The sequence below is a fragment of the Schistocerca piceifrons genome, chromosome 8 (assembly GCF_021461385.2).
Source record: "Schistocerca piceifrons isolate TAMUIC-IGC-003096 chromosome 8, iqSchPice1.1, whole genome shotgun sequence".
Taxonomy (NCBI): domain Eukaryota; kingdom Metazoa; phylum Arthropoda; class Insecta; order Orthoptera; family Acrididae; genus Schistocerca; species Schistocerca piceifrons.
In genome coordinates this window covers 268495587-268517297 of record NC_060145.1, presented here as the reverse complement: position 1 = coordinate 268517297, position 21711 = coordinate 268495587, and the positions used below count along the sequence as shown (strand labels likewise).

The window sequence follows — 21711 nt, the reverse complement described above, 5'->3', positions numbered from 1 at the left end:
AACCAAAAATGAACACAAAATATATCTATTTAGAAAGCATATAAAAATTTACTTGACTCTTTCTAACAGACAGCCTCCACTCATTGCAAACTAACTATGTAAGTGTAGACCAGATGTGGCTTACACTCCAAGAAATAATATTAACAGAAATTGAGAGATTATTGCGAATAAAGTCATAAAAGATGGCACTGAACCCGTATGGTATGCAAAACAGGTCAAAACACTGTTGCAAACACAATGAGAAAAGTATGCCAAATTTAAAAGAACACAAAATTTCCAAGACTGATGATGTTTTACTAAAGCCTTCTATGAAGGATGCATTTAATAGTCCCACAGCGCTGTCTCAAAATGTACCAGAAAATTGTAAGAGATTCTGATTATGTATAAAATACACCAGCTGGAAGAGACAGCCAATAACTTCACTGGATGATAGCAATGGTAATATTACCATTGACAGTGCCACCAAAGAAGAGCTACTAAATACAGTTTTCCAAATTCCTTCACTAAAGAAGATGAAGTAAATATTCCAGAGCTCGACTCAAGAACAGCTGTCGACATGAGTAACTTAGAAGTAAATATCCTAGGTGTAGTGAAGCAGCTTAAGTCACTTAGTAATGGCAAGTCTTTTGGTTGAGGTTGTATACCAGTTAGGTTCCTTTCAGAGTATGCTGGTACAGTAAATCCATACTTAGCTATCATATAAAACTGCTCGCTCGACAAAAGATCCACAACAAAAGACTGGAGTTGCATAGGTCACACCAATAGTCAAGAGGGGTAGTAGGCATAATCTTATGAATTATAGACCCAAATCATGGACATCGATTTGCGGTATGATTTTGGAGCATATACTACATTCAAACATTGTGAAATACTTTAAACAAAATGGTCTGTTGACAAATAGTCTGCACAGAATCAGAAAAAAAATTGTCATGAAACACAACTACTCTTTATTCACATGAAGTAGTAGATGCTGTCGCAGTGAATCTCAAATTGGTTCCATATTTCTAGATTTTCAGAAGGCTTTTGACACTGGTCCTCAAAAGAGACTTCCAACCAGATTACGTTCCTGATGAGTATCGCATCTGTTGTGTGAATAGATTCATGATTTCATGGCAGAAAGGTCACAGTACACGGTAATAGATGGAAAGTCATGGAGCAAAGCAGAAATCGTATCTGGCATTCCACAATGAAGTGTTACAGGGCCTTTGCTGTTCCTAATGCAGATAATGCTGTCATTTATCATGTAGTGAAATCATCAAAAGATCAAAACCAATTGCAAAATGGCTTAGACATGATATCTGTGTGGTGTAGAAAGTGCAGTTGGCTCTGAGTAAGGAAAAGTGTGAGGTCATTCAGATGAGTACTAAAAGAAATACGTTGATTCAGTTGCACAATAAATTGCACAAACCTGATAGCTGTCAATTCAACTAATACCCAGGAATTACAATTACAAACAATTTGGATTGGGGCTATCACATAGATAATGTTGTAGGGAAGGCAAGCACAAGACTGAATTAAGTTGGCAGAACATTTAGAAGATGCAATAGATCTACTATAGAGACCACCTACACTGCACATTCTCTGTTCTCTGCTAGAGTATTGCTGTGTGGTGTGGGATCTTTACCAGATAGAATTGACAGAGGATGTCAAAAAAGTCCAGCAAGGGCTGCTTCTTTTGTATTACCATAAAATAGTAAGTGTGTCAAGAGTATGATAAGGGAACAGGTTGGCATTTACAGTGTGCAGAGGAACTTTTCATGAATTTTCCCCTCTGAATGTAAAAGTATTTTGGTGGCACCAGCCTACATATGGAGAAATGATGATCATCATCATAAAATAAGAAAGAAATATCGAAGGTGCTAAGGAAAGTGTGTTAATTTTTTTCACGAGCTGTTACGAGAACGAAACTGTAGAGAAATAGTCTGAAGGTGGTCTGAAGAACCCTCTGCCAGGCACTTAATTCTGTTTTGCAGAGTAGTTATGTATATGTAGAAGTAGATTTAGAATAAAAAATCCTACTGTAAATATCAGTGAACCAATGTCATTAACCACTGCCTTAGAACTGTAGCCATTCATCTATACAGTATCACGAGCTGGTGGAGCTAATGGGACAGCTGCCTCCATCCTTACTCCTGCTGGGTGACTTCAGTGCCCTAAGCCTCTTTGAGGTAGCCAAACTACATCTAGCAGGTGCCAAGTAATAGAGCAAGTAATTTCAGACCTGGAAGTCTGGCTACATAACACCCTTCAGTATGGTCCATGGAACATAATCAGCCACAGATATTACAGTTTGCAGCTTGAGCATCTCACCTTTGATCCAGTGGTATGTCCATAGTGACTGCTGCAACTGCTACCAGGTGCCCACCACTCTATTTTGCAAACCACTGACCAATAGAACATGCACTACATTGGTCACTTTAGAAGGCCAACTGGCAAGCTTTCACATCCAAAGCAATTTTTGAAACCAGCCAAGATAAGGATATCAAGGGAGTGGTACAAGGTACTATTGACACAGTTACACACACTGCAAAAGCAATGATACCCTATCCGTTGGTCTCTCCCTGCCAGAAATGTGTGCCATAGTGGTCTGAAGATAAAGCTGCAGCTATCACTTTAGTGACACAGATGTTCCCCTCAGAACACTTGCTAGCATTTAGGAGATTTTAAGTGAAAGCACAATTTTTAATAAAAACAAGAAGGTGTTGGGAACTGTATGTATTATCTTTAATTGCCAACACCACACTGTCTGAAGATGGACCAAAATCTACCTCATTTGTGGCTGCTCACCATCCATAGTAGTTCATGGCACCTCCCTCTGTGGCAACATCTGTGCTGATGTGCTGATACTGAGGTCATTGCTGAGTGTTTCGTGGCACACTTTGCTGAAGTGTCTGCATGCAATAGCTACCATCCTAACCTTCGGACCTGGAAATGCCAGGTGGATCAGAACTATTTAATCCCCCTTGCAAAAGGCTTCAAATCGCACATTGTCCTATTTAGTGACTGGGAGTTCTGCAGCACTTTAGCTGATTGTTTGGAGACAACACCTGGACGTGATAAAATCCAAAATCAAATGCTTAAACACAACAGCATAAAAAAAAAATGCTCAGGGGTTTCATATTTTTTTTTTTTTTTTTTTTTTTTTTTTTTTTTTTTTTTTTTTTTTTTTTTTTTTTTTTTGGGGGGGGGGGAAGGGAGTTACCTTTCCAGTAGTGGGATGGTACAATTATACCAATCCTGAAACTGGGAAAAGGCCCTCAAATTTTGACTCATTATTGACCAATCCGTCAATGAAATGGGCTGTGCAAATTATCCAAAAGAATGACCAACTGACGACTGTGTTGGTGCCTGGGACCTAGAGAACATTTATTGCAATTTCAAAGTGGCTTTCAGGCATTCCGCTCCACCACAGACTAATAGATTCACTGTAATCTGTAGTGCGCAATGATTTTGAACCTTTCCAACACCTAATTGCTGCATTTTTGATCTGCAGAAGGCTTACTATATTATCTGGCGCCATCAGATGTTGTCTACACTGCGTGAGTGGGTCTTTATTCAGAATTTCCTAACCCTACGTTCAATTCCAGATGGGTTGAACATTCAGCAATCACTGTTTACAGGAAACTGGGGTACCTCAGAGATCAGTCCTGAGTGTAACTCTCTTCACCATCACAATCAATGGTATTGTGACTGCAGTGGGACCCACAGTCTCAATGTGACTGTGTGCCAACTTCAGGAGGCTTTACAGCAAGTACATAACTGGGGCGTGAGCCATGGATATAGATTTTCTACCATGAAAACTTGGGTTGTCAATCCAGGACCACATCCGCATCCAGAACTTAACTGTGGTAACCAGTTACTTGTAGTTGTGGAAACTTTCAAATTTTTAGGCCTTTTATTCGACAGTAAGTTAACATGGTTGCCACATGTACACCAGCTCTGGGCAAGTCACATGGGGAAACTTGATACTCTCAAATTTCTCAGCAGATCCTCCTGGGCACAGACTACACTGTTCCTCTGGGGTTATGCAAAGCTTTGATGTTATCCCACTTGGACGGTGGATGTGTTGCCTATGGGTGAGCAGCATTGTCAGTACAGAGCTTGTACTCTGTCTGCCAGCAATGTGTGTAAGTTAGTAACTGGAAATTCCTGTACGAGCTCTATAAAACAACCTCCTATTGGAAGTTCGTAGCCCACCACTGAAGGCCAGATGTCAGCAACTGTTGGCGAACTATGTGGTCACAATGTCAGGTGCCTACACATCCATGTTACTCAACTGTTTCACAAACAACAGTTCTGGCTGTTTAAGAATCTCCCAAAAATGGATAGACCAGCTTGGATATGATTGGAGGTTTTATGCAAGACCTCAAACTACCACTGATACTCATGTTAATGGAGTACCCTCTTGGCACCCCCATGATGTGTATCCAGCCCTATGATTCTGATGGGCCTCTTCTGCAGCCCTAAGGAAACTGCTGACACCACCATTCTCAGACATCGTTCCGTCTGGTTCTCCACGACAGTCCAAAGTCGACATGCGTCTGCACTGGCGGTTTCCAACCTTGGGGGTAATTACCCTCTCATGGGTAAAACAAAATTTTCTGAGGGATGAAAACAAAATTGTTTGACTGTGTTTTGTTTACTGTGATGTTTGCCTGCTTTATTTCTTCATTGATAGTCCTTGGTGTCGATACTGTGTTGTTATACGGGCTGGGGTTGAAAAATGGGGGGTGGAAGTTCAACACTGACTACTGTAAATGATGTAGCTGACAGTTACACAGTTGCATTTCACAGTTCTTTACTTTCACTGTTCACAACCCCACAATATTACACAGTTATATGGCCAGTTCACTATTGGTTAACTTTTGAATAGCCTCATTAGTAGTTTGCAGGCAAACGTCAGCATACTGCTACAACAGTTTACTGTTGAACATTTATGAGCAGTAAAAACCTAACCACACAGTTCTTGCAGAATAATACGGTACGTGTGAGACTATTGAACAGACACTGTCATTATTTTAACACAGTTAAGTTGATGCATTGTTGTTGATGTAACCAATACAGGGTTTTTGTCTGAAAATCGGCTGTGGACGGACTGTCTCAGGACCAAAAATCGGGCCTTTATATTTCCTCACAATAACAGGTACTGAAAATATACATTGTTTGATGTTTAATTTACAGAAATTACAACTACGACATAACTCACTCAATTAACTGAAGATATCGAAAAATTCGTCCTCCTTAGCAGTTCCTTCTATCGCAAAGGCTAGGCCATATTATTTGTTTAAATAATGAAATTAACAGATATACGGTAGTTATGCAAAATAATGCTTTTGATAAAACAGGTAATTATTTTGGAATTAATTAAGGACTGGCTTTGCTAACATGTTTTCGAATAGAGCCAAATAAATACCTAAAGAATCCTAGTGTGGTTCTTCCAAATGTTTATAATAAGTACAGAATTTGTTTGTTTGTAAGTCAACAATAGAATTTAAGTTATGAAATAATTACCGATTTCACTGGATAACAAAAGATATTAACTAGGAATAGTCAAAATAAATTAGGAAATTAATTACCTACGCAAAACGAAGCACAAAATTAGGTCTGGTGCTATATTTCTTAAGACTGAGAGCCAACATTCCTCTTTTATGAAAATGCAGATTATACTCATGTATGTTAATGGTAAGTAGTCAAACAAGAAAAAATTAATTTAAGGAGGCAGGTGGCAAAACAAAACAGGAAGTAAAGAGATCCCAGCTTGCTTTGTCACAAAAACTAAATTACTTTTAAAAGACAATAATTGTTGTTATTACTATTTCTTAAGGCTGTGATACCGATTTCATAAGTTACCAATAATTATATATTTTTTCAAATACCGGCAGTAATGCATGACACAATGAAGTGTAGATTACAGCTCGTGAAGTGAATGTATGAACATATTCTTCCTCACCAGCTCCATCTATTACAGATATGCTTTGTACCGTGCATCTGTTGTTGTTGTTGTCGTCGTCGTTTTCATCTTCAGTCCAAAAGACTGGTTTGATGCAGCTCTCCATGCTACTCTAGCCTGTGCAAACTTCTTCATCTCCAAGTAATTACTGCAACCCACATCCTTATGAATCTGCTTAGTGAATTCATTTGTTGGTCTTCCTCTGTGATTTTTACCCTCCACACTGCCCTTGAATACTAAATTGGTGATCCCTTGATGTCTCAGAACATGTCCTGGAAAACGATCCCTTCTTCCAGTAAAGTTGTGCCACAAATTCCCCTTCTCCACAATTCTAATCAGTACTGCCTCATTATTTACATGACCTACCCATCTAATCTTCAGCATGCTTCTATAGCACCCTGTTTCGAAAGCTTCTATTCTCTTCTTGTCTAAACTATTTATTGGCCATGTTTCACTTCCATACATGGCTACACTCCATACAAATATTTTCAGAAAAGACTTCCTGACACTTAAATCTATACCCAATGTTAACAAATTTCTCTTCTTCAGAAACACTTTCCTTGTCATTGCCAGTCTGCATTTTATATCCTCTCTACTTTAGCCATAATCAATTATTTTGCTGCACAAATAGCAAAACTCATTGACTACTGTAAGTGTCTCATATCCTTGATGCTTTCATCAATTAAATTCAATATCTATTCTGTTACCCAAGGATTTCTACAAGCTCTCATCTTGTTGCTTACTTGATCCTCTGCTGCCTTCACTATTTCATCTCTCAAAGTTACCCATTCTTCTTCTACCGTATTTCTTTCCCCCATTCTTGTCAATCATTGCCTAATGCTCTTACTGAAACTCACTGCAACCTCAGGTTCTTTCAGTTTATCCAGGTCCCATATCCTTAAATTCCCACCTTTTTGCAGTTTCTTCAGTTTTGATCTACAGTTAATAACCAATAGATTGTGATCAGAGTCCACATCTGCCCCTGGAAATACCTTACAATTTATAACTTGGTTCCTAAATCTCTGTCTTACCATTATATAATCTATCTGAAACCTTCCAGTGTCTCCAGGCCCCTTACATGTATACAGCCTTCTTTCATGATTCTTAAACCAAGTGTTAGCTATGATTAAGTTAGGTTTCGTGCAAAATTCTACCAGGCAGCTTCCTCATTCATTCCTTACCCCCATTCCATATTCACCTACTATTTTTCCTTCTCTTCCTTTTCCTACTATCTAATTCCAGTCCCCCATGACTATTAAATTTTCATCTCCCTTAACTATCTGAATAATTTCTTTTATCTCATCATACATTTCTTCAATCTCTTCTTCATCTGTGGAGCTAGTTGGCATATAAACATGTACTAATATGGTAAGAGTGGGCTTTGTGTCTATCTTGGCTACAATAATGCGTTCACTATGCTGCTCATAGTGACTTACTCATGTTCCTATTTTTTTATACATTATTAAACATACTCCTGCATTACCCCTATTTGATTTTGTACTTATAACCCTGTAGTCACCTGACCAGAAGTCTTGTTCCTCCTGCCATCGAACTTCACTAATTCCCACTGTATCTAACTCTAACGTATCCAGTTCCCTTTTTAAACTTTCTAACCTACCTGCCCGATTAAGGGATCTGACCTTGCACACTCCAATTCATAGGACACCAGTTTTGTTTCTCCTGATAACAACTTCCTTCTGAGTGGTCCCCGCCCGGAGATCTAAATGGGAGACTATTTTACCTCTGGAATATTTTACCCAAGAGGACGCCATCATCTTTTAGCCATACAGTAAATCTGCATGCCCTCAGGAAAAATTACGGCTGTAATTTCCCTTTGCTTTCAGCTGTTCGCAGTACCAGCACAGCTAGTCAGTTTTGGTTACTGTTACAAGGCCAGATCAGTCAATCATCCAGACTGTTGTCCCTGCAACTACTGAAAAGGCTGCTGCCCCTCTTCAGGAACCACACGTTTGTCTGGCCTCTCAACAGATACCCCTCCGTTGTGGTTGCACGTATGGTGTGGCTAGATGTATTGCTGAGACATCCAAGCCTCCCAACCAATGGCAAGGACCATGATTCATGCATCTGTGACAGTAAAATTGAGGTACACAGTATACATCAAATACACTTGGATACCTCATGAAAGTGCCTTCTCCGAGGTGCATATAGTTCCTGCAAGGACCAGAAGTTGTTTCATTATTCACTTTGCAACATGTAAAGAAACTAATTGAAAGCACAAAGCGACACTAAGTAATGGCTACTACATTCAAGTAGCAGTGGACAGATGTAAAGTATTAGCTTTATGAAGTATTCTAGTTTCTACCAGTTCACAAAAAAGAAGTGCAGCAGCCATGTGATTTAGGAACAGTAAGAATGTAGTGCACACTGCACACATTTTTTAACTGTGGTGGCTTTGAAATTGGGGGTGCAGGATGTGGGTCAAGCAGATATTGATAGTTAGAGGAGTGACGCAGAGAGAGCATGATTTGTAACAAGTGTGTACCCTTGATGTGGATAGTTAGTATTCTTTTCCAAGGATGAGTTGCAGGTGGTATTCACAATGCGCTGAGAATTGCTACATTATTCTACAAATTTCTTGTTAGAACTAAGCAGTACCAATTGTCTCATTACCATATTAGTTCACGGTTTAATGAAATACTTATAAAAAATAAATATGATTTATCTCCATCATCTTAAAAACAAATGTATTCAAAGAAAAATTATTGTACTATGAAGTTTGATTATGCGTTAATGTTGGTGTTGAAAACCACGGGTGGTTGGGTACTACCTAATATCTGGTTAACTCAGAGGTAATGGTCTCAGAAAGGTTGGAAACCATTGATCTACACAGATTGATTGAAAGTCAACAACAGTGTTGGATGTGCTTCTGCATACATATGGAATGGCAGGCTACCACAACCCTCACAACATTTCTTTAGTGTAAGTGGATTTTATAGTAAAATTTAATGCACCTCAATATTTGGTCTTGGGGTGGATGTGTGAGGATTGGCTGTCACTGCAGTGTGTGCCCCAGAGTGGCCTCCAGCTATTGTCTACCTCTGTACTGGCATGCATTTTAAGTTTCTTATGTATGTATGTCATTTATCTAACAGTTGATGCTAACTGACTCTCTAGTCTGTGCAGTATTAATATTTTCACCTCATTTTAGTAGTATTATGATGAACCTTCATGGAGCTTCATTTGGTGACCAGCTAAAGTTGTTAACTGCTTGTGTTGTATCTCACTTTTAACCATTTTACTTTAGCTACTGCCATGAAAATTTTCATCTATGATGGCAAGGTTATAGACACTGGAGTTTAAAGGTTGGCTCATTCGTGAAATGAGATAAATATTCCTATTACAGGTTTGAGTTGTGGTCTCTCAAATAGAATTTCAGTTTTAATATTAATGTGACTTGGTACTTTTATGATTTCTTTCTTTTTAATAATTTTTGCAAAGCCTCAAAGGAATAATGACTCTTGTCATTAAAATAATTAAAATGTCATTTTGTAACTTATGGTCACTGGACAAGGAAACATCAGACTTTGATATTTAAAACAGACGGGTTGCTGGTCTGAAAGGGTACATATTATAATGTGAGAATTCTAATAAAAGGTTAGTTAATGACCATTATCCTTTGTCAATTATCTTAGTGGTAATTGCTGCAAAATATTACTACACAAATACAAATTGTTTATGATAAAAGCAATTAGGTTCAGTAAACTGTTATTTTAAAAGACATTCCTCTGAAAGCTCTGATTGAACAAAGTAATAATAATTGAAAGTTTTTGTCTTTTGTTTTAGAAACAAAAATAATCTGAGGTATTATTTCTTATGCCTATCACATGTATATAAATTAATTCTTTGCCACTACTCGGCATATTTATTCCATATAGACTTTTTCTTTTCCCATTGAAAGATTTATTACAAGTAGACAGTTCTTTCTTTCTTGTTCCACTTTTTTTTTGTGAATTTCAGTAGCAACTAGGAACTGATTATCAAGATGTTCACCCCCTTTAAACCCATAATCATCATAATCATCATCATCATCATCATCCATCCATCACTGTCACCAGGTGATACTCACCGTGTCCATGTTATTTTCAGAAAAACCTCATGTTTTCTCCTCCTTCCCCTTCCACCATCCAGGTTGTTTTAAATGGGAATCACCTCAGGAAGCTTAGCCTTCATCAGCTGGGTGCATGTTTGGCTAGCTTGTGTTTCCTGAGCTAGGGCTCAGGACTGTCACCAGTCTTTTGTAACTGTAAGCTGTGGGCATACAACTGGACAGCATAGCCCTGTGGTGGAACGTTGTGTGTCACAGGTAGTGGAGCTCTTGGCTGAACTACCCAGATTGCAAGGACAGGTATATTCTATCAGGGTGTTCCGCATTGAGGTGCATGGTTCTTGAAAAGCGAATCTGTTGCGTGTCCCACAGTTGCATGAGGCTTAACAGGCAAGTGGGCCTCTGTCTGGGTGGACTGTTGTTTTGATAGCTATTCATGGAATGTCTATAAAGCCTCAGAGAGATGTGAACAATAACTTAAATCTATCAAGAGGCTGCATAATAGAAGATTCTTGGTTGAAACAATAATGAGTACCCAACTAAAAAAGCTACTAAATGCTAAATCACTGGGGGAGTGTGCTATCAAAAGTGAGCTGTATACTGCACTAAATTGTTGTAAGATAGTTGTAACCTCTAAGGATATCATGGATATTGGTGCCGAGGAACTGCAGTAGGAATGGCAAAGCAAAGACGTCATCAAAGTCAAGAAATTTCATGAAACAGACTAATATTGAGTTCGAGAAGACACCATCTTTGATTCTGATTTTTGACCTTCGAAGTAGCCCAACTACATTACAGGTTTTGCCCACCTTTAAGTTAGGCTCTATGAACTGCTTAATTTGTCAGCTCTTTTGGGACACCACCATGATATGCAAAGTTTAGGCTACATGCAGATGATGTGGTTCAACTGTCAGTGAACCAGGTGATCAGTGCATTTGCCTCAGCCATGTGTGTCAATTGTTCCAAAGTCACTGTTTTGAGTAAAGAATATCCTGTATTCCAGTAAGAGAAAAAATCCAGTAGATCAGGGTTACCCAATATACCTACTACACTGAAGTGAAAAGCCATTTCCGGCCACAGAGTCACCTCTGTCCGTCAAATCATTCTCATCAGCCTTAAAGCAGCTTGCACCAAAGACTGATGCTGGTACTAAGACAGTGACAGTTGAACAGTGTACAACAACTTGCAGCTGTAAATCTGGCTGCAAACCTGCACCAGTGGTTACACAAACAACTTTGCCTACTACCAAAACCAAAACAATTTGTCGTGGCAGAACGTGCTGTCGAGAAGAATAATAAACGCTCGTGGCAGACAGAAAAAGAGAACAAGAAAATTTCTTCTGTTAAAAAAACGTTTCCAGTATTGCCAAAATCCAAGCTGGGGACAAAAATAACAGGGCAAAAAGAGCAGATCGAGAACTGTCAGTCTATCTGATATTTCATATGATGACCATACTATTGTTGGTATGAATATTATGTGAGGGAACCCGCAAGCCCCTCTGCTACAAACTCCCCATCATGGAGAAATGACCAGGCGAAAGACAAATTAAAAGCTCACCAGTATGATTGTTTCCATACTGCTGTGTAACATCAGTGCTTTCAGAAGACATGTGGAGGAATTAACACTTCTAGCCAAGGGAAGATCAGTGTGTGTGTGTGTGTGTGTGTGTGTGTGTGTGTGTGTGTGTTTATTTGTAAGAGACTAATTTTAAATTATCCTTGGGCAGCTCCATGAAAGGAACTTTCGAGGACATTCTCTTATTTTTGTGTGAGTCTTCCTCCCACCAAACTGTTTTAAATGTTGAATTGATGTTGTCCTCTCTCACAGCTTTGAACAAGAGAACAGGGTCCCTCAAGGTAGAGTCAGAGCTGTTATTAACAGTGTACTGTTGACAGTTAAAAGTCTTGTCTAATGTATATTTAGGACAACTGGTCCATCTTTTGTTCTTCCTGTAGCCTATCAACGACAACTCCTCAACTGCAGTTGACTGTAAGAAGGTTGAAGGAATGGGCAGAGATGAAAATAATATCTAAACTGAGAAGTTTGTGTATTTTCTTTTAACCTTCACATTCTGTTTTTAACTTTTGATTTGAAAATGGACATTGTTTTTAATTTTAAGAAATGTTGAGGTTTCTGTGCCTCACATTTGATTTCGAGATTGACTGATTACCAGAACTTAGGGACCTGAAAACTTCAGTCACTAAGAGCTGAAAATATTTTAAAATGTATCAGCCATAGTTTATGGATGGCAGTCCAAACCTGTCTGCTCCAGTTTTACAGAGCCTTTGTGCAATCACAGCTCGATTATGTGTATGTAACATATGGATTGGCAAGACAGTCATATTAAAAAAATGTTGGACATGCAGCACCATGAAGGAAATTAGTTGGCCATCTTTAGAAACAGTCCCATACCAAGCCTCTGCACTGAGGCTGCTGTGCCACAGCTCAACATCAGGTACAACTCCTCATGATGTGATAGGCCCATAAGGCAATATCTACACTACATGCATACTGTTGTTTGTCCACCAATGGAAAGACTCTTTGATAATCAACAGCAAACAATGAGACCCTATGGGATTTGTGTCTGTTTTGAAGGTGTTACATCAAGCTTGGAGCAGATTTCCACCTGGGTCCTAAACAGGGCCAGAATTGTTTTCAGTTTAACAAATTTTAAGAAAGATAGCACACCAGATTTTATGTTTTAACCTTTGTTTTATAACACTGTAGATTGACATCATGGGTTTAAAGCTGTGTATGCTGTGCTCAAAGCAAAAGTGCTCCATTGGCTGTTTAGTAGTGTTTCCCCAACCAAGTCCTCAGAATTTGTTTCTCCAATGAAAGCACCTTATTTGCCATAGAGCTCCATGCAATTCTGAAGGCACTGGAGATGATGCAGCAGCTTCAGAGCTTAAAGTTTCTCATCTGCTACAGTTCCATTAATGCGCTACAAACATTGTAACAAAAGTACACAGCAGGGAAAATGAGACAAACAGTTTGGGCTAACTTTCATTTTCAGCAGCAAGGGAAGCCTGTATCATTCTGCATTGTTACCAGGTCATATGAGAGTCTGGGAAAACGACCAACAGCCAGGGAGACCTGCAGGAGACATGACGTGACACAATGTGCCATTCTCTTGCAGGATGTTATTTTGCTGTTGTGCCAGAGAGTCGTGCAGCTTTGCGGGAGGAGGAATGGTTGAGAGGAGGGGCAGTAAGCTGCAGTCAGTGGAGTCAACCATCTGTCTGTGACATTCCTCGTACTGGTCACTCTGGCGGGAGGAAGTGACCCTGTCCCTCCTCCAAATTGGGCTCTGTCACTATGTTTGGTCCTCATACTACAACAAGAGGAGAGGGGACACCCCCCCCCCCCCCCCTCCCACCGGTGTCATCTGTGATGTCTGTGGCATACAAATTACTATCACTATACACTCATTTTAACCCTTTCAGACCTGATTTTTTTCTAGAGCAAGGAACATTTTTTTTTATGTGGTAATCTCTTAGGTGATTTTTTAATGACTTTTGATGCAAGATTTATACAAAAATATGTAGCCGTTTTCAAAATATACTTTTACACTTGGCTTCATCTTATGGACTAAAATAACTAATCAAAAAGTATTCTCTAGCATAATAAATAAAATGATCATTCAATAATCACCATGCAAAATAACTATAACAGTGTTCAATTATACAGTGGAATATAGCAAACCAACCACACTCACGTGTTCTGTGGGCCAGGGCCACAAGCTGCCGCACATTGCAACATTGATTTGCTAATATTTTCACTGTGATACCCAGCAGTTGGCAGCAATTTCACATGATGAAAACTTTGAACATTTACAAATGTATACCTGGGGAAAAATACTCCTGTATGAGTTAAGACATAGTAAAAGTTAATGTACACAATTGCAGCCAGAGGGCCTTTAAGGGTTAACTGAGGGAAGCACAAATTATGAATTTTGTATTCAAGAAATCCACACTTTGTTCTTTTCCAATTTCTACAGATTTTGCAGATTGACTGAAGCTTTCAATACCACTTCGCCTATTCTTAACCTGTCACCATTCAACCTAATCTAGTCATCAGGCTGTGCTGCAGATCAGTCTTTCACCACATCCTACATTCCAGAAAACAATATAGATCCAAAACAAATGTTGTCATTGTTGTATCTTTTTGTTTGGGCATATGTGATATCACATACCACTTCGTGATTACAGTACGACATGTAATATTGTTTGTCAGTTGACCCCTTTTTGCCATCTGTGCATCATGTGAAACGTAATGCCATGTAGCCAGCCTCTTGTCCTCTTCCAGAAAATCTTCAATTTTTTACTTTTTATCCTCCAGTTACTCTTTGAAATATATTACTTAGCATCTTCTTCTGTAGAAGATTTAATTTTAGTTTTTTGATGCCATTTCTGGTCCTACACTCCATTCCATTATAATCATCTGTGAAATTTTTACAACTTCTTTTGCTTTCGATTTCATGGTCCATATCAATTTCAACACCACCCTTCCCCATGAACCATGGACCTTGCTGTTAGTGGGGAGGCTTGCATGCCTCAGTGATACATCTAACTGCACCATATGCGCAACCACAACAGAGCGGTATCTGTTGAGAGATCAGACTAAAATGTGGTTCTTGAAGAGGGGCAGCAGCCTTTTCAGTTGTTGCAATGGCAACAGTCAGGATGATTGATTGATCAGGCCTTGTAACATTAACCAAAATGGCCTTGCTGTGCTGGTACTGTGAACGGCTGGAAGCAAGGGGAAACTACAGTCACAATTTTTTCCGAGGGCATGCAGCTTTAGTATATGGTATCTGCTTGGGTAAAATATTCTGGTGATAAGATAGTCTCCCATTTGGATCTCCAGGCAGGACTACTCAGAAGGACGTCATTATCAGAGGAACAAAACTGGCATGGAATGGACTGGAACGTGGAATGTCAGCTCCTTTAATTGGGCAGGTAGGTTAGAAAATTTAAAAAGGGAAATGAATAGGTTAAAGTTAGCTATAATGAGAATTAGTGAAGTTTGGTGGCAAGAGGAACATGACTTCTGGTCAGGTGAATACAGGGTTATAAGTACAAAATCAAATAGGGTTAATGCAGGAGCAGGTTTAATAATGAATAAAAGTAGCTTATCTGAGTCTATTCTATGAACAGCACAGTGAATGCATTATATTAGTCAAGATAGACATGAAGCCAACATCCCCACAGTAGTACAAGTTTATATGCCAGCTAGTTTTGCAGGTGAGAAACAGATTGAAGAAATGTATGATGAGATAAAAGAAATTATTCATATAGTTAAGGGAGACGATGTAGTCATGGTTGACTGGAATTCGATAGTAGAAAAAGGAAAAGAAGGAAAAGTAATAAGTGAATATGGACTGGGGGGAAAGGAATAAAGAGGAAGCTGCCTGGCAGAATTTTGTACAACATAATTTAATCGTCGCTAACTCTTGGTTTACGGATCATGGGAGAATATTGTGTACTTGGAAGAGACCTGGAGACACCGCAAGATTTCAGATTGATTTATACAAGGGTAAGACAGAGATTTTGGAGCCAGATTTTAAATTGCAAGATGTTTCCTGTGCCAGATGTGGATTCTGACCACATTTATTTGGTTATGAACTGCAGATTAAAATTGAAGAAACTGCAAAACGGTGGGAATTTAAGGAGATGGGACATGGATAAACTGAAAGAACCAGAGGATGTAGAGAGTTTCACAGGGACCATTAGGGAACAATTGACAAGAACAGGGGAAAGGAATACATTAGAAGAAGAATGGGTAGCTTTGAGAGATGAGATAGTGAAGGCAGTGGAGGATCAAGTAGGTAAAAAGATGAGGGCTAGTAGAAGTCCTTGGTAACACAAGAGATATTGAATTTAATCGATGAAAGAAGGAAATATAAAAATGCAATAAATGAAGCAGGCAAAAGAGAATACAAGCGCCTAAAAATGAGATCGACAGGAAGTGCAGAATGGCTAAGTGGGAATGGCTAGAGGACAAATGTAAGGATGTAGAAGCATATATCACTAGGCATAAGATCAATACTGCCTACAGGAAAATTAAAGAGACCTTTGGAGAAAAGAGAACCACCTATATGAATCTCAAGAGCTCAGATGGAAAAACCAGTCCTAAGCAAAGAAAGAGAAACATAAAGGTGGAAGGAATATATAGAAGGTCTGTACAATGGAGATGTAGTTGAGGGCAATATCATGGAAATGGAAGAGGATGTAGATGAAGATGAGAAGGGAGATATGATACTGCATGAAAAATTTGACTGGGCGCTGAAAGACCTCCAAGTCAAAACAAGGCCCTGAGAGTAGACAACATTCTGTTAGAGCTGCTGATAGCCTTAGGAGAGCCAGCCATGATAAAATTCTTCCATCTGATGAGCACAATGTATGAGGTGGGTGAAATGCCCTCAGACTTCAAAAAGAATATAATAATACCAATTGCAAAGAAAGCAGGTGCTGACAGGTGTGAAACTTACCAAACTATCAGTTTAATTATTTACAGTTGCAAAATACTAGCACGGACCCTTTACAGAATAATGGAAAAACTGATAGAAGCCAACCCTGTGGAAGATCAATTTGGATTCCAGAGAAATATTGGTACAGGTGTGACGAAACTGACCCTGCGACTTGTCATAGGGGATAGGTTAAGGAAAGGCAAACCTACATTTATAGCATTTGTAGACTTAGAGAAAGCTTTTGACAAAGTTGACTGGAATACTCTCTTTCAAATTCTAAATGTGGCAGGGTTAAAATACAGGGATTGAAAGGCTATTTAAAATTCATACAGAAACCAGATGGCAGTTGTATGAGTTGAGGGTCATGAAAGGGAAGCAGTGGCGGAGAAGGGAGTGAGACAGGGTTGTAGCCTATTCCCAATGTTATTCAATGTTTATACTGAGCAGGCAGTAAAGGAAACAAAAGAAAAAATTTGAGGAGGAACTGAAGTCCAGGGAGAAGAAATCAAAACTCAGAGGTTTGCTGAGGACATTGTAATTCTGTCAGACAGCAAAGGACTTGGAAGAGCAGTTGGCATGGACATTGTCTTGAAAGGAGGATATGAGATGAACATCAATCAAAGCAAAATGAGGATAATGGAATGTAGTCAAATTACAACAGGTGATGCTAGGGAATTACACTTAAAGTAGAAGATGAGTTTTGCTATTTGGGAAGCAAACTAACTGATGGTGGTCGAAGTAGGGAAGATATAAAATGTAGACTGACAATGGCAAGAAAAGCATTTCTGAAGAAGAGAAATTTGTTAACATCGAGTTTAGATTTAAGTATCACAAAGGCCTTTCTGAACATATTTGATATGGAGTGTAACCATGTATGGAAGTGAAACATGGACGATGAACAGTTTAGGCAAGAAGAGAATAGAAGCTTTTGAAATGTGGTGGTACAGAAGAATACTGAAGATTAGATGGGTAGATCATGTAGCTAATGATGAGGTACTGAATATAATTGGGGAGAAGAGAAATTTGTTGCACAACCTGACCAGAAGAAGGGAGTGCTTGGTAGGACACATACTGAGGCATCAAGGAATCACCAATTTAGTACTGGAGGAAAGCATGGTGGGTAAAAATTGTAGAGCCAGACCAAGAGATGAATACATTAAGCAGATTCAGAAAGATGTAGTAGTTACTCAGAGGTGAAGGGGCTTGGGCAGGTTCAGAAAACCAGTCTTTGCACTGAAGACCACAAGAACATCAGTTTCAATAACTGCATTCCAGATGTGTGATGGCATAATAGCACAATATGTTCCGTCTTTTCAGCTACCAGTACTATTATAGCTAACAATTGTGAGGGTGATGTATATTTCTAGACAACAGTCTTTTATACATAAGTTACTTTTAACTTGTTGATGATTATCTGAAGTAGCATCACAGCAGAATACTTGCACATTGGAATCTGTAGCCTTAGAGTAATAATAATAATAATAGTAATCACTCTCAAAGTCAAAGGATGTTGAACTCCATACATATTTTCTGTTGCTCTAATTCTATGTTTGTATGTAATCTAGGATGTGGCGAGCAGTGCGTGTTGCTCGCACCTACAGTCATCGCCTGTTGCAGTCCTCTGAAGACCTAGGTCCACGATCATTGTGCATCTCACAAGTAGGAGGCCATGAACAACAAAAGAGAGGTTACAAAGATTTTGGACACCGCCCAACTCCAGAACCCCTGGCCACAAAGATATTTGCTACATTCATTGGAGTCAGTTTCTTTTTGACACTGGTTGACTACAAAAAGTAAGTGCCATATGACTTTTGTAACTTAAAACTTTTCATAAGATTCCAGTACTTAAGTGACTGATCAATTGATTCCTTTGTTAGTGTTTATAGTGATGTTTTATCACATATAATCATCCAGAACCATTAAAAAGAACGTAGAGAATGGGAAAAAATAAGTCTCACATTTTGAGCCATCAGTGCTTTGATTGTGGAATGGAAATATTGGTGAGAAAGGTTCAGTAGTTTTATTCAGTACTGCCATTTTCTGTTAAAACAACTTGATTTTGTTGGATAAGTTTCACTCAAAAAATCTTTTTTCAAGGCCAGTGCATCAGTGGGAATACAAGTTGACATTCCAGAGGCACTTAAATCTTGCACAAAATACAAAAATAATACACAGAGGTTTTTGTCCCTTTTTCCTACACTTGACTCATATAGTTCAGAAATATATGTCATCAGAAATGACAACTCCAAATTCTCTACTACCAGAAGAGTAGTGCCAGTTTTTACAATTTATACTGTCAGTTAGTACTACTACAACATAATCTTCTACTATTACTACTGTTACTACTACTGCAGCCAATGATTACTATTCTTCAGCAGCAGCAGCCTTACTGCCATTGTAACTTTTGCCTACTCCCTCACTTCTGACCACCTCACCTCTTGCAGCCCTTCCCCCACCCTTAGTTCTTCCACCTCTCAATATTCATCCCCTCACTTCTCTTCTCTTTCCATTTCTTCTCTGTTGCCCATCCCCCTCCCCCCTCTGTGTTGTCCCTGTATCCTTTTCCTCACCACATTCTCTTTTCTGTCAGCATTTCCTCACACCTATCTCCCCCCCCCCCCCCCCCCCCCGCGTACCCATTTTCACTCATGTAGCCTCTTCACTTCCATTTCCCCTCTCCTCTCTGCTTACTCGCCTATTCTCCCTTCCTTTCTCTCTCTCCGTATCCCTATCCCCAAGTATTGTCCCACACCAACCTTCACCCCACTTCTCTCTCATCTCTCTCTCAATCAACTTCTCAGTGAATCTGCTGACACCATCTCCTGATCTCTATTCCCATTCCTGTTTGGATCCCTGTTCCCACATCCCAGATCACTGGTACATTAATTACTAATGTAACCACCAGAATGTTGTATGCAAACATGCAAGCATTGCGTTGTGTAGGTCTCGGATGTTAGTTTGTGGGATGGAGTTCCGTGCTTGTTGCACTTGGTCAGTCAATACAGGGATGGTTAATGCTGTTTATGGATGACGCTGGAGTTGTCGTTTGATGATGTTCTATATGTGCTTAGTTGGAGCCAGATGTGGTAATTGAGCAGGCCAAGGCAATGTGTTGATACACTGTAGACCATGTTGGGTTACAACAGTGGTGTGTAGGGGAAGCATTATCCTGTTGGAAAACACCCCTGGAATGATGTTAATGAATGGCAGCACAGCTAGCTGTATCACCAGATTGATCTTATCCAAGACCATAACTACTGGTGTAGGCCAAGTGTGTCCAGCAGGCCCTCAATTGACCAGCTTCTAACCAACATACAGCCATCACTAGCACCAAAGCAGAACCATCTTTCATCAGAAAACACAACACTCCAGTGGGTTCTTGCTTGACACTACTGAAGTCACAAATGGTGGCAGTTTGGGTTGTGTGGAATGCATGCTACAAGGCATCTGGCTCGGAGCTGTCCTTGAAGTAACCAATTTGTGACAGTTCATTGTTTCACTGTGGTACCAACTGCTGCTCAGATTGCTACTGCAGATCCAGAATGATGCGTGAGAGCCAAAGAGCCATACACCAAACACCATGGTCTTTCCTTTCAGTAGTGCCAGATGACCATCTGGAACCCAGTCTTGTTGCAACCAAAACCCAGTCTTCTTGTGACTGTACATTTTCATTACCATCGCCGCCAGCAATGAAGTACAGTTGTTACATTGCTGTCAAGTCTTTGTGCTGTATCATAGACATAACATCCAGCTTCTCATAGCTCTTATTATATGACCTTGTGCAACCTCAGTAAGGTTTTGATAATGGTGTCTTGCCTGAAAGACATTGTTGACTGACATCAACTCACCATGTCCAATCTCAAACATAACTAACACTCATGGCTATTACAGTGTGTATATAAAGCAAACCTCATTTGCAGCCTCATAGTGACACATCAAGTGCCATTCTTACACGGCAGGCTTGAAATTTTAATAGACATCATTATTCAGAAGTAGAAATGCCTACCAACTTACATTTATGTTGCACAACTCCTCCTTGGTGTTGCGATCTTTTTCCCATCAGTGAAATGTGTATGATTACTAGGTAAAGATATTTTTCTCCCAATAAAATAATCAATCAGCTATTGAGATGTTTTTTAAAGAAATTAATGTTGTTACTTTCTAGCCTATCATTTAGTAATCTGTTGCTGGGTACTATGCGGTGAATGAAAATATCTAATTCTTCATGTAAGTCAGTTTAGTGTCCCTTGTCCATTTTATGTAATGTATAAAAATCATTCACTATATCGTGGAATGAGTGGCCAGCATTCTTTATGTGGGTAGCCGTTGCTGATTCAGTATATTTGTATTTGTGGTTGGCATTTTTTTAGCTGCTCTGAGTTTGGGATACGTAGAGGTCTTTGTGTGTACAACATACAATTTTTTGTTTTTGTAAAAGCCTGATTTGTGTGTGTGTGTGTGTGTGTGTGTGTGTGTGTGTGTGTCCCATCATTTCATCATCACTGATGCACAAGTCGCACAATGTTGTGTCACTCAAAATAAGACCTGCATCCAGTGGCCGAACTTTTCTTGGATGGAGCCTTCTGGCCATCAATGCCACACGATCATTTCATTTCCCTCAGTGTGTGTTGCAGTTTGTGTGTTGTGAAAGTAATGTTAATGTTTTGCAGTCTGAAAATTTTGTAAATTGCTGCTTGCTCATATGAGGCCAGGCTGGGAACTAACGAGTGTGGTGTACCTTTTTCTGCCACTACAATGAAATTTAATATTCACTGAAAGCTTTCCACCAATTTTGACAAACTTGAGATAATATAGCCAGTTCCTTCATTCCTTTACACTAGCTCCCTCTGTAACTCTTATTCTCCCTAGTTCAGTCCACTGTTTTGTGACTTCCACACAAGCTGAGTTTCATAACGACATCAATTATGTAATGCCTGTGAGACAGTGTTTGTGTAATTTCCTAACACATACTTGGCTTTTATGAAACAACAGCTAATTCTAGGAAAAAAACAGCTATTGAGTCGGTCTGAGGTATTTTATTCATAAACCTTAACTATGTCCCTATCTCAGTCCTCATATTTGTCCTATACTTCACTATCTTGATTGTTTATGTTTTGACTCTTTATATTGGACATGATACCAACTTCTTTGATGCAGACCCCTGTATTGGAAGAAATTTTCTGAAATACTGGAAAGAATGATTCTCCATACTTTACATTAATT

General features: G+C 39.3%; 1 protein-coding gene across 1 annotated transcript in view; it reads left to right on the top strand.

Moving 5' to 3' along the window:
- Nucleotides 1–21711, top strand: part of LOC124712500 (calcium uptake protein 1 homolog, mitochondrial-like) — a 236346-nt gene that overhangs the window by 25365 nt on the left and 189270 nt on the right. Inside the window, 1 exon segment of the mRNA XM_047242799.1 lies at nucleotides 18054–18281. Within this exon segment, the coding sequence (XP_047098755.1) occupies nucleotides 18054–18281 (228 nt within the window).